This window comes from Sebastes umbrosus, chromosome 21, assembly GCF_015220745.1.
Source record: "Sebastes umbrosus isolate fSebUmb1 chromosome 21, fSebUmb1.pri, whole genome shotgun sequence".
Lineage (NCBI taxonomy): Eukaryota > Metazoa > Chordata > Actinopteri > Perciformes > Sebastidae > Sebastes > Sebastes umbrosus.
Genome location: NC_051289.1, coordinates 8160060 through 8174485, shown reverse-complemented (window position 1 = coordinate 8174485; position 14426 = coordinate 8160060). Strand labels below are relative to the sequence as shown.

At 37.3% G+C, this 14426-nt stretch overlaps 2 protein-coding genes across 2 annotated transcripts in view; one reads left to right on the top strand and one right to left on the bottom strand.

Moving 5' to 3' along the window:
• Window positions 1–334: 334 nt before the first annotated feature.
• Window positions 335–6891, bottom strand: mettl4 (methyltransferase like 4). Its single transcript, XM_037757645.1, has 8 exons — window positions 6470–6891; window positions 5714–5779; window positions 5121–5475; window positions 4779–4848; window positions 3973–4147; window positions 3777–3883; window positions 3608–3699; window positions 335–654 (listed from the first exon to the last, which is right to left on the bottom strand). The coding sequence occupies exons 1-8, from the start codon at window positions 6692–6694 to the stop codon at window positions 410–412; spliced, it is 1335 nt and encodes a 444-aa protein (XP_037613573.1). The 5' UTR covers window positions 6695–6891; the 3' UTR covers window positions 335–409.
• A 2911-nt stretch (window positions 6892–9802) lies between these two features.
• The window catches only part of smchd1 (structural maintenance of chromosomes flexible hinge domain containing 1), a 32726-nt gene continuing 28102 nt past the window's right edge, over window positions 9803–14426 (top strand). Inside the window, exons 1-2 of the mRNA XM_037757155.1 lie at window positions 9803–10138; window positions 14187–14262. Coding sequence (XP_037613083.1) covers window positions 10007–10138; window positions 14187–14262 — 208 coding nt within the window. The 5' untranslated portion in view covers window positions 9803–10006. The remainder of the gene's footprint in view (window positions 10139–14186; window positions 14263–14426) is intronic.

Here is a 14426-nt window from a genome sequence, read left to right as displayed (position 1 = left end):
ACAAGCAAACGCATTCAATATGAATCTCTTTCATTAAGGGTGGGAAACATTTTTGAAATTCAGTTCAAAACAGCATGAAAAGAGTAAAAATAGAAATACTTTGATCATCCTTAAGACACATATTGCGCCAAAGACTACTCAAAAAAAATAAAACCTTGAGTGTTGTTTATCTGAATGCAGTGTGGGAAAACATAGCTGCACAGAAATGCACTTTCATCTCTCCACATGCATCACCAGCCCTGTGATCCACTACCTAATATATGTACCCAGACCCCAAAACAAGAAATCAAAGGTCCCGCATGCAGGAGAAGAGCACATCAAAAAGAAGCTGGTATAGAAGTATACTGGTGTTGAATCTTTATTGAAAACGCACTAAAAAACTGATGTGACACGCGTTGAAAGTCGGTCTTTAGTCCACAGTGGCAGGACAGTGTCGGGGAGGAGAGGATTCAGTCACTGTGGGTTCGTCTGAGCAGTCATCCGCGGCCTCGTCTTTAGGGACGTCTGCTACGTCATCTGTAGGCGTCACGGTGAAATAGCTTGTGTGCTGAAATTTTAGCACTTCGTTGCCCCAGCTGGTCCATCCAGGTTGAAGACTTCGGGCAAACAGCTCCAAGCACTCGGCTTCGGCTCCGATGTAGGGCTTTAACACTTCTACAGGAAGAAAGACATGAGGAAGAGGAGTGGCTGGTCAACACGTTCTCATCCCAACGAGTCACATACTGATGCTTTGTCATACCCCTCCACGTCACTTTTTGGTTGCAGTAAACACATGCTTAATGTTGATAAGGCCTGATTGATACCCGGCCCGAAAACACATCAGCAAATCATTTATTCGCTCCAAATGAATCGAAAAGGTTTGAACATTGCTGACGCAGTCGCCCTGAGATGAAAAATGCAGGTTGTAAGATTACAGCGCTGCATCCATTTCTTATGAGGGCACTTTGCTTGTTACTCTGTAATAGGTAGAGGACAGCACTGGCAACTGCCCATCTCCTTCACACCACAGCACACATCTGAAGACTGACAGTGACCTTGAGTCTATAAGAAATGATATTCCAGGAGCAGCACACCTGACAGATACGTTTCACTTCCTCTGCCCCGGCGCTACTCTGTCTGCTCTTGTGCATGCTCGAAACCACCCTGACACCCGCCTCGGCCAATACTCGGGGAGTTAATGAGCCCAGAAGCCTGATCCCCAAACCTGCACAATGTGGTGTCCTGCCTCCCGTTTTCTCTTCCTCTGCACGTCAGAGAGACAGAGTCACAGAGAGGAAAGGCCAAACATGCAGCTCTCCCACTAATTCAACCTCAACCGGTGACTCAGCTCTCAAAGTTGAACAGAGAATAAAAGGTCTAATTATCATCGGAACTCTGAAATGGGACAACGCATGAAACTTCTGCCACTTCTACCGTGGTTGAATGTAGCAGAAGATGCCATAGATTTTAATTGTGGTTCTTTTAAGTCTCAGTCCTTTCAATCAATATAATTAATTACTTTGATTTTCAGCACACTTTTTTCTTGTTTTTGGCCCCATCAACTTGTTTAACGCCGCTCCAAAACAGTAGCCTTCACTGTACTGTTTTATCACGCTTGTATCAGATCAGTACTTGGTATCAGCCGATACCGCAAGTTCAGGTATCGGAATCATATCGGGAAGGAAAAAAATGGTATTCGGTACATCTCTAACCATAAATAGCTTGATGTAAAGCTAAACATTTTTTGATTTTATTATTTCGAAACAGACAGTTTTGACAAAGAAAACTAAGTATTGTAGCTGCCAATTGTGCATAGATCACCATCACAGATCCATTCCCCAGTCAACAGTAATGCATACCACACAATTGGCATTAGGAATATTAGCAAGAGCCATTTAACCACTATTTATAATACCGAGTTGAGAAGGGACTTCATTTTTCATAACGTCTAAAGTTGTGGGGGAGCCCTAATTAATATAAAACCACACGTCTTGTCATTCACAGAAGTGCAAACACTTTTTTTTTTCTGCAGCTTGACCATCTGGCAAGGATGTGTTGTATCCGTAATGGTGTCCCTTATCTCTCCATAGCAACCAGAAATGTCAGTGATAGGAGCCCCATCTGAGAGGGGCGGAGAAGTGGGTCAGGGTTTCTCAACGCTGCCGACTGGAGAGGGTTGTGGCTTCACACCGCCGAGGCTGCCCAGCAAACCTGACATGCTCGACGGAGTGCAGCAGAATTACGGGGATGATAGCTCGAGATGAGAGTAAGAAAGCTCGGGGTGATTAAAGCCAAAGGTCTTGGGACGTATTTGAGATTTCTAGCGGTTGCGTAATCTATTGCAGGAGTGAACAAAAGAAAAATCCTTCAAGCCCCGAGGTGTTAAATTATCTTGTAAAATAGTTAAATAAATAAACTGTTCTGCTTTTATTGGCAGCTCTGAAAGAGTTGGGTCAAGCCCTTCTAATATTTCATGATACGCTGCAATTTACAATTATTACACTCAGAGAAATGAGCCACACCCACTGCCTCTCACCTCGAAATGGCGTTAAAACACACGCAACACAGATGCTGCTCATTCTGGTCATTTAGTAGTACAGTACACACATTTATTTAGAATGCAAAGCCATTTTTTCTATATTTTTGTCTTTAATTATCAGTGCAATTTAGTCTCTACGTCTTGTGCAGATATGTATATCTAAATAAACGTGAAAAAAAAACTCCACAACAGCAAATAAAGTAACTGAAATAAGCAAACCAGTTCTGAGTAGCTTGGTCATGAACACAATCTGTATCCTAATCTACTTAATCTCTAGTGTATCACAGCTCCACAATGGCATTGTTATGATCTAAATCTGTGTATTTTAACAATATCCAGCCGCTTCCATGAGGTGGAGGCTTTTCTGTGCTTCTGAAAAGGGGCGCCAGGCGGCAAACGCTGGCTGTGTCCATACTGCACAATAAATCGCGCTCCCCTGAGAGGGAGGGACGTGACGTCAAGCCTCTCTTGTTCATAGCCCCATGCATATTCATTGTCAAGGTTTTACATTCATTCTAACAGTAGCAGAGTCCATGTTGGAAGTCAAGTCTTGTGCAGATGGGACATATTTGATTAAATCTGAGCAGCAGTAGTCTAAACTCTGACAAATCAAACCTGTCATATGTGCAAGCATGTTGTGTTTGAGCGGTTTTCTCTCCTCCAACATAATTCTCTAGAGAAAATAGCAACTTTCTGTGGTGGAAAAGCAAGTTATACATTCAAAAAGTGGGATATTTTTACTTATATAATGTAAAAAATCAATAATGTATTACTTTAGTGTGTCCATTACTCATTTAAAAACACACTGTAGTCATAATTTTGCATGTAGTAACTGTCCTCTAACATGGAATAAAATGGTGCATTTTAAATTTCAACCATGCAAAGCTAAATAAGTGACTCAGACTTTGCTTTTGCGTATGTTATAGCAGACTGTGGTAGGATTTAGGGCTTATCATTGAAGCCCGATAGCAAGATAACAATCTGACGTTGCAGCATTGCCCTCTGGTGGCATAGTAAAACATAACAATACAGTACTTGAATATTACAAGTAAGTTTAGCTTTCATTAACAAAGAAATGAAACTATTTACCTGAGAGTGAGGGCTTCTGGGAGTGGAGAGCTGACGGGACGCTGACGATCAAACGCTGATCCTCCACAGGAACCTCTGACCTCTCTGGAGAGCTGAAAGTGGTTAAAGAAGTTTATTATATTTAATTGTTAGAGCATAAACAGTATGAACACAGAGAAGTAATTCCCACCTCGTGGTGTTATCTGCAGAGGAGCGATATCGGCCCAGCACCAGCACTTCATACGGCTTCTTGTGATGTGAGTCCAGTGGAAACACAAACTGTCCAGATGTGGTCACCTGGAGGGAAAGAGTAAACCCTTAAAACATCTGGAATCACAGCAATAGGTCAGATGTTCATGATTGAGAGCTATTCAAAGTTTCTGTACCTTGACCCAGAACCATTCGGCTATAACTTCTACACCCCAGTGAGGATACAGCTCGTCACGGACAAACCGCAGGTGGCTGGGCCGGTTTGTGACCCAGGTGACCACTAAACAGTTCGGGGATGCCAGTAGGGGTATCTGGAGCTGTTTCAGCTGCGATGAGGGCAAAGAACTGTACCTTCATGGAGAAAATAGATTAAAAATGTTATTTTGTGTAAATTCAACCACTATACTCTTCTCTACGTGCACCTCCAGTTATATTTTGAACATCAGTCCTTCAAACTATTTCACCACGCCAAATCGAGCCAAATCCTTTGACTGCCATTTTTGGTATTGCTCCAGACTTGGACTTGCATTATATTATTATTATTATTATTATTATTATTATAAATGCATTATTGAACTATTAGACTTTTTGCACATATACTGTTTGCACATGTTTACATCCTTTACATGTATGGCCTAAGGCAGTGGTATGGGGCCCCCAATGCTTCTCATGATAAATCTGAGGGATCACCAGATAATTAATTTCAGATCATTCATTTTTTTTTACATTTTTCTATAATTTCTAGCCATGAAATTTGGTTCAGACATTCATGTTCCCCTCAGGATGAATTGTAATAAGTTTGGTGATCTCTCAACCTTAACAGCCTCTCACGGGGCTGCTAACATGGCTGTAGACTTTTCTTTGTTTTTGTAAAACACTGGGTATTTTGACCTCTATAGCTGTTGAATTTGTCGCTCCTGAACACTAATAAAGTCTTATTTTATCTTCATTCTGCTTTATACACTCGAAAAGACCAAATTACCTGCGGCTCCTTTTCACAGACTTGTTTTCCCACGGTGGATCCATAACTATTAACTCAAACCTTCTTCCATCTGTGTGAGAAACAAGCAGCTTTAGTCGTAAACAGTGTCAGGCTGGGAGACCACTAGTATGATCTCTCATGTGAAACACACTGAGTCATGCTGGAGTTATTTACATTCATTTAAACCACAATGATCCTTTTTTTCTCTCCACGATTTTGCAGCTTTTTATTTTCATTAAAAAGAAGTTACCACAATCGTGCAATTGTAAGATATATGTCAAATCTGTTCCAGATGGCCTGACCAATATTTACACATTTTCCAGTTCCCATCATTGTACTCACACCGAACAAGGGGTTGTATTCTTGTGAAATCAGAGAGCAGGAAGGCGGTGTGTGGTGGTATTACATATTCCTCTCCCATCAGTGTGACCACTGAAGCCGCCCGGGTCTCTGTCACCCGAGAGAACAAGTCCACGTGTGACGTACAGCCGTCTTCAGCAACAAGTGGCTGCACACACTCCTCCTGCTCCTCGTCGTCCACTAGAGGAAGCTCTTTAGCCATTTCACAAAGAGCGGCGAGGCTGCACTCCTGAGAGGGAAGAGGCTCTTTCTCTGTGTCTGTCAGGCCGTTTAGATATCCCAGGGATCGGGCAGAATCCACCAAGGACTTGGTTCCCTCCAGGACGACAGACCTGATCTGCATTGGCACACATTATATCATTATTATACATTATTATAGGAGATTTGTGCTGGCAGAGACTGTACTGGAAATGCATGATATAAAACTCACCAGTGGTGGAAAGAAACTAAGTACATATAATCAAGTTTTGAGGTATTTTACTTGAATATTTCCATTTCTATCCTACTTTATACTTCTACTCTGACACAAATCTCTTTCCAAAAGACTTGAAGTTAGAGAATGAGATCCAACCTACCTTCTCATGGAAGGCCTGGGAATCAACTTCCCCCTGGTTGAGTTCACTGTGTTTTCGTTTCCTTTTCTGAAAGTCAAATTGATATTAAATGAAGAATGATTAATGATTTTTTCAGTTTCACAGATAGCAGATATTCATTCACAGATTTTCTTTCTGCATAAAAGAGAATTTACAATAAACAAATACTACAATTACATGAAAAAATAAACAATTTGTACAAAAATGTGTCTCTGATTTCTTTATTTTTTGCTTAAAAGGGAGTTTTATAAATGGTTAATACAACTCTGATTTCTGAAGACACCTTATACACTCAGTTGCCAGTTTATAATTATTATTTTATAAAGAAGTATTTATTTTTATTATTTTATTTATTTATGAATATAAGTATAATTCTTGCACACTTTGCTGTATATAGTATGTTATTGTTATTCTATGTTTATATTTTATAATTTCTGTAGTCTAGTATATTTATAGTGTATTTTAATATATTCTTTATATTGTATATACTACAGATATTTATTTTTCTAGTGTTGATATGTATATTATTGTGCATTTACTGTTCCTGTGCATTGCCTGCTGCTGTGACACAATCATTTTAGCTTTGTGTACTTTTTGCTTAGAGAGTCCAAAGATAATTAATGTTGCATTAAATATGTGTACTTCACATGTAATTAAACACAGGCATCATTAATTCTGGGTGTGAATACAGCCATAAGACCAGCAGCTGTCACTGTATAGTCATGTTTTGTGATTTACCTTTGGTGGTTTGTCTGTTTTCTGCAACACATCCTTGTTTCCTGCCTCCACAGCAGCACTGGAGCTCACACTGTAGTGACTGCTTAAAACCTGAAAACACTGCCTCTTGAAACAGCACCTCACATGTTTACTATCTCTCAGTCGGATGCAACGTGAATACCCCTGATCAATGAGTGAGCGTGCATCCAGAACCGAGCCCTGTTTGTTCTGAACCACCACAGACATTGTTGGTTAAAACTAGAGCTGGCTTTTATATCTATTGCTTCATCTATCTGTCGGTGGTTCCGGTGCAGGAGTTGTTTCCCTGCCAACAAAAAACACGCCCAAACCAGTTGGATTTCAGGTGAAACGATATCGAAAGTAGAGCAGCGTTTAGAAACTCTGGAGCGATTTGCTGTTTTCATTCCCAAGGAGGGAGAAAAGAGGAGACGTCAACGCGTCATATCCTCGTGGTTTACAGCGCATGCGCAGTAAATATGATCTACACTGGCTGAAATTGTATAAAGGGTGGAAGTAACAAAAACGAATTGATATAAATGTATGTCAGGTGTCAGCAACCTTTACTATCAAAAGAGCCATTTTAGGCAAAAAAAAACAAAATCTGTCTGGAGCCGCAAAACATTTTAGCATTGTGATGAAGGTATATAAGTCTAATGCAGTGAGGGCCAAAGAGACAATGTACTACGGAGTATTAGGGCCACATTGAGGGAAAAAACATCTGAGATTTACAGAATAAAGTCAGAATAGAATGAGAAAAAAGTGGTAATGTTACGAGAATAAAGTCATAACTTTACGAGAAAAAAGTTGTAATATTACGAGAATAAAGTCATAACTTAACGAGAAAAAAAACGGTCATAATATTACGAGAATAAAGTCATAACTTTACAAGAAAAAAAGGTCGTAATATTACGAGAATAAAGTCATAACTTTACGAGAAAAAAGTTGTAATATTACGAGAATAAAGTCATAACTTAACGAGAAAAAAGTTGTAATATTACGAGAATAAAGTCATAACTTTACGAGAAAAAAGTTGTAATATTACGAGAATAAAGTCATAAACTTAACGAGAAAAAACGGTCATAATATTACGAGAATAAAGTCATAACTTTACAAGAAAAAAAGGTCGTAATATTACGAGAATAAAGTCATAACTTTACAAGAAAAAAAGTCGTAACGTAACGAGAGTAAAGTCATAACTTTACGAGAAAAATAGGTTGTAATATTACGAGAATAAAGTCATAACTTTACGAGAAAAAAAGTCGTAACGTAACGAGAGTAAAGTCATAACTTTATGAGAAAAAAGTCGTAATATTACGAGAATAAAGTCATAACTTTACAAGAAAAAAATTAAATGACACATAAAATTACTACTTTATAATATTATGACTTTATTCTCATAATACTACGACCTTTTTTCTCGTAAACCTATGACTTTAATCTCGTAATACTATTACTTTCTTTCTCGTAAAGTTATGACTTTATTCTCGTAATCTCAGATTTATTGTTTTTTCCTAAATGTGGCCCTAATACTCTGTCGTATCGTCGTACCATAGACCTACAACAATGATAAATGAAAATGGAAGTGTAAATGAAAAAGTTGTTTCTGTGATGAGTTATTGATCCAGGAAGTTTGAATCTGTCAACTTTACCGATCTAGTGGGGCTCCGTACATCAACAATGTGTGGACAGTCAGGAATGATTGGAAGAAGTGCTCTATGAAGTAACTTGAGGGAACGAGTTAATACAAATTTTCTCCTAAGGGGTGAAGGGGGTCTCTGTAAATATGCATTTTCATCACCTCCTGTAAGGTTGACCGAGTGGCTAAGGCGTAAAAACTGAGAAAAATTCCAGTTAAACAGTCCAGGTGTATTTATTAACAATTAGTGGAAACCAACAATCCAGTGCAAAAATATGTACAGTGCAGGCCTGGCATCCAGGAAACAGGCTCTTCCAAAATAATGAAAAAAATAAGCAAAATGACAAAAATATATATATCAAGATACAGCATAGGCTATGCCCCTTTAAATTTTGGGCCCTTGCAGCTCTCCAATATGGCTTGTCTCTCATCAGAGGTTTGCTCTCCACTCCCCCCCCTCCAGGTATTCCAGCCTCCTCTTTTATGAAGCTGGATCCTACTAAGTAAAATTGATAATAATTAATAATCAATCAAACAACAGCATAGTAATATCCAGTCCAAAAAATAGGACATAATTTATAATTAAATTATAAAACATTTAATATAACATTTTGAGGCAAGTAATTATTCAAACTAATTAAAATTACCTTGCCTATTGTTAACCCCCCCAAACACCCCTCCAACTCTACTGTACTTGGTACCTTCTCTGGAAACCCCCCTTACATAAGCTATTGGTACGCTCCTGTTCGGTTTCGGCAGTCCAGGTCTAAACCAAGGAGCGCATCTACAGCAGAGAAGAGAGGGTGACAAACAATTTACTGAATATCCATTTTACAATAAATGGAAATGTTCAATATTAATACTTATGCCTGTGTGTAATTCATAAATACATTTTTACTTTGTATCACTCTGACCCCCATTAAGAAACTGATTACTTTGTTTTGTTTGTTGAGAGTGTTGACTCTCCTAGTTGGGGAAACAAGTTAAGTGCCAACCAATTAGGTTACCTGCACTGGGACGATTAGGTACTATTTGTGCAACAGCTGGCTTGCCTTACAATAGCCTAACGCCTGCAGGCTGTATTTTTGTATTCTATTCATTTGTTGATTTTCAATGAAACCCTTTATACCCATTTCTTTTAGTGTATTTTATTTGGGAAAACTTTAAAGGAGGGTAAAAGGAAAAACACAAACCACTATTTCAGTTTCCTTAATTGTTTGTTAATATAGAGGCATTTGTTCATTATTGAAGAGGCATTTGTTCATTATTATTATTAAGAAGGCATTTTATTTTATATTATTATGTGGATGGGAACTGTTTTTCAGTTCTGACTGAACAACTAAAGTCTGGGGAACTCAGTACCGCCACAGGCGGGTCTCCCGACATTTAGAAGTACTGATGCTACAGTAACACTTAACCCCGACACCTCCAAGCCGGCTTGATTTCATATATGATGGAGGTGGCGTTACAGTGTGTGTGCGTTGCATCTTACTTTACAGGGCACAGTCTAACCCGTGACACCTCCAATTATGTTTTGTCACTTCCACCCCTCATAAAATTGACAACAGCCCCAGTTGTCATAACCCAGAGCTCTAAACCGTGTCCAAACCTCTTTTAATAGGCCTTGTTTATTTCGCGAACGTAGATAACGTATGTCCCCAACGAGCTTCCATAGCAACGGAGGATGGAGACACGTGGTTACAGAATGAGGCGTGGTTTACTTAAAGAGGCTGCGACTCACAACATCCCTTTATAGTCTACACATAAAGTCACTTACAGTTTAATCAACTCCGGGATAAAGTGAAAGTCATGTTAACGTTACACACGGTACGAAGACAGACTTTCATGTTAACGTAGTTGAGAAGAAGCTGTCCAGCGTCTCTCTATTGTCTTCTGTCTCCATGGAGGACGCAAGAGTCCGCAGGAGGATCCGTGTTTACGACTGTCGCTCCGAAAACGAGCAGCATGTAACGCCCAAGTTACTAGAAACAACCGGTCAAGACTTCAACGGGTTTCTGCCGCTCCTGCACCGGGTAACATGTTTGATAACTCTACTCTGCTTTCTTTATTTGTTTTGCACAATTTAAGACTATACAACAGAATAAAAACATAAATGAATGATACACAGTGCAGGAAGAGGCAAAACAACATTTGCTGGTACCAGCTTCTTACATATATTTTTTTATTTTATATCATAAATTGGATATCAATGTTTTGAATTTTGTTGGTTCGACAAAACAGGGAATTTGAAAATGTGAATTTTATGGCATTTTATACACAAAATGATGATGATACCAGAGATATGTGTGTCAATGTGTCTGTTTCCTTCAATTGCAACTAATGTACTCATTAATCAGGAGATAAATCACATCTTCTTATGCAATTCTCCAGTCGAGGCGTTTTTTGCACCATAAATCTAACACACTGACATATTTTGTTTTTGTTTGTTTATTTGTTTTGCTCAATTTAAGACTATACAACATAACTAAAAAAATTATAATAATAATATTATACAGTGCAGGAAGAGGCAAAAAACCCCACTGGGCTTATCTGAAGCCTCCACCTAGAGACAAGATTAATATAAAGAAATAATATAACTACATAATAGTGATAACAAAACAATTAGGACAAGATATATATATAACAACAATAACAATACAGTAAATATATAAAAAAAGATAAGTGTGTGTGTGTGTGTGTGTGTGTGTGTGTGTGTGTGTTGCATGGAAGTGTATGGTTAGTGTTTGAGGTGAACTGGTCTTCCTCCAGGTTTGGTCACATTTTACAAGTATTTAGGGTCAAAAAGGGATGAAATAAACTTAAAAAAACAGGTTTATTTTCATTTTCCATTTCTAAAAACAAAAATAAAATCACTAGAAGACAGAATATGTAAAAAAAAAAACGCCCCGTTTTTTTTCCTTTATATTCTGCGACCGTTGCCAATTACAAAGTAAGAGTGCTTCCGGTCGCAGAATACAGTTTCTGTCTTCTAGTGATTTTATTTTATTTTTTGACCCCGATGAAGAAAAACGTCTTGTATTTCAATATTATTTTTGTACTTTAAAACGAAAATCAAATGATCTCTCATTTTTTGTTTTTTAATATCCATTTGTGAAAGGAAAATCTAATGACCAAAAGACGACCATTTAGGCTTAAATTTGAATTCATGATCTTCATTTTACCTTTAACATTTCATTTTCACATATATTTGTTCAAGACAAATAACTTTTGAGGTACTTATACTTGATTAATTTATTTCTATATATTTTTTGGGGACAAGAATAAATGGCGTGGGACTGAAAATATTTTTTACAGTCTATGTTTAGTATTCAAAGATTTCATGATGTTTGAAGTTATCCATGTTTTGTTAGTTTACGATGAGGTTCGTGAGACATCTCATCATAAACCACAATTCATAGCTCTCAAATTCAAGGAAACGAAACTGGCAAGGTGAAGAGAGCAGGTCTGGTCCTGCAGGTCTTGCTGCAGGACCAGACCTATCTGGAGATGAGATGATTAGAAGAAACATTACATTTGCTTTGATTTCCTTACTCCTAGAAAGAACAGATCACATAAATTCCTGTTACAGTTTGGTGGATCAATACTGTTTTTGGATTTGGAAGAGAATTGTTAATGTTTACTAATATTTTTTGGACAGTCTTAGATCAAAGGAAAAATGGGCGTAGTCGTTCCTCTAGGTTTGTCTCTCTTGACAATTCATGACTCAAATTCAAGGAAACGAAACTGGCAAGGTGAAGAGAGCAAGTCTGCTCGTGCTGCATTGCATTAAATTCATGTTAATGTGATGAATGCATCTTTTCCTGTATCCTTCCCTTCGCTTTACCTTTACCTTACTTAACATACTGTTTTACAAACTGTTACACCTCTCTATATATATTTATCACTTCTCTATCCATACTACTTTCCTGTCTACACCTCTGTGTATGTATATTGCTTCTCGTTATACATATACATACCACATCCTGTTTACATTCAGTTTTCCCGTCTGAAATAGTCATCAACATTACAAATTTACAATATTACTATTTTATATTTATTACTTATGTTTATATTTATTTTAACTGCACTATTTTATGCCTTAGATTCTCATTTTGCTTTTACTTGTTTGATCTATTTATCTTTTATACATATTTTATGAGCATTGTTGAAGGAGCCTGAGACATTCTTGTTGTTGAGAGGCATTTAATTGACTGTTGTAGATTCTGTGGTGTCATGGTGCAACATCCACACATGTATTACCCGGCTTTGTTGAATACTTGATTTTAATTGGTCAATCACAACGTTCTACAGTCTGTTATTTCTTTATAGCAGACTGTTGCTATGTATAACAGACCGTTACTATGGATGCAGTTCAGATCTCGGACTCTGGTGGACCATTTGTGGGTCAAATTATTGATTTCGTAAGTAGGTAGCTGTGTAATAAGCGGGGTAATGAACAGCTAGTGGGTCATTGTTGTGAAATAAACCCCGACAGGGTGATGCAGGACGGGGACCTCGACTGCCATGATGAAGAGTGCGGGTGACAGCAGACTACCTGATTTACACTGTAGATCTGGCCATCTGAATGCATGTATGAAGGCACAGCGAATTCAAATTTTTTTTTTACTTCCCTTTCCTGCTCTTACAGACCGCACTCTTTCCTCTTTTGCTGCAGCTGTAAATTGTTAACATAAGCAGCCCTGGTTGTCTCTGTTATTTTGTTTCCCGACCTTATGACAGTACAGCCTTGATGTCCATTTTTCTGACAGTGTTAAGATTTGACAAAAACACTTTTGTTTTGTTTTTTAAACAGAGTTTATTTATACATTTTGCTGATACAACTCTTACAATCCATTGCACAAACATGTTTGGACTGGTATATATCGCACCCACCCCCCACCCCCACCCATGACAATACCCAGAGGGCACTCAAAAAAAAAAAAGAAATGTGTACAAAGTGTACAAAAATTAATATAAATAAATAGATAGATAAATAAATAAAAAAAATAAAAATAAAATAAAATAAAAATAATAAATAAACATAAATCCTGATAAATTGATAGAGGTCTAGGACATTACACCCTATCATCTAGGGCACTTTACCTTTGAAATATTCCTGGTCAAATATCCATATACACATATATATATATATATATATATATATATATATATATATATATATATATATATATATATATATATATATATATATATATATACTCGAAAAACAAAGTTCGGAAACTTGTGTTTGGTGGATTATTTCTCTGTTGTTACAATGCTAATTGGCATTGTATTTTACATCGTTGGAAAGCCTGTTTATTTACCTTCACAATGATGTCCAACTTGTAAGGATCATGCATTTATGGGATGAGAAGCACAGCTGATTATGTGGGTAGCGCAGAGCATTTTGGCAAATGTTTTCTTGGGCGCTACCCACATAATCAGCTGTGCTGCTCATCCCACAAATGTATGATCCTTACAAGTTGGACATCATTGCGAAGGTAAATAAACAGGCTTTCCAACAATATAAAATACAATGCCAATTAGCAATGTAACAACAGAGAAATATTCCATCAAACACAAGTTTCCGAACTTTGTTTTTCCAGTTTATATATATGTATATATACATATATACATATATACATATATATATATATATATATATATGTGTGTATATACATATATATATATATATATATATATATATATATATAGACAAAAACACTTCTGATGATAATTTTTACAATTAGTTGATGAGTCATTTTGTCTATAAAATATCAGAAAATAATGAAGAATGTTGATCACAGCCTCCTCGACGTCATCAAATGTCTTGTTTTGTCCAGCCAACAGTCCAAACCCCAAAGAAATTCAATTTGCAGTGATAAAAAACAACAAATCCTCACATTGGAGTAGCTGAGAGTGATTGACATTTCTGGTTTGACAAATGACCAAAATGATGAATGAATAACCAAAATAGTTGCCACTTAATTTTCTGTTGATCGACTAATAAATCAATTCATTGACTGACTGTTTCAGCTCTAATGAAGACATGAACACTCACTTTTGACTTTTTTGTTACAGGCATTTGGAATCCGTTCACATGAAACATATGTGTTGACCACAACGGACAGAACAGTCCTGGATTTTGACAGATTTAGTGAGTAAATCTGTCCCAGTTGGTGCAAAAGTAAACAAACAATATGCTGCCATAAATTATAGATGAGAAAATTAAAGAAATATATCTTAATTATTTTAAATTTTTCTGTGGTTCATTTGTTCTGTAAATGTCATCACCTGTACGTTTTTTTTCTGAAATTGCCA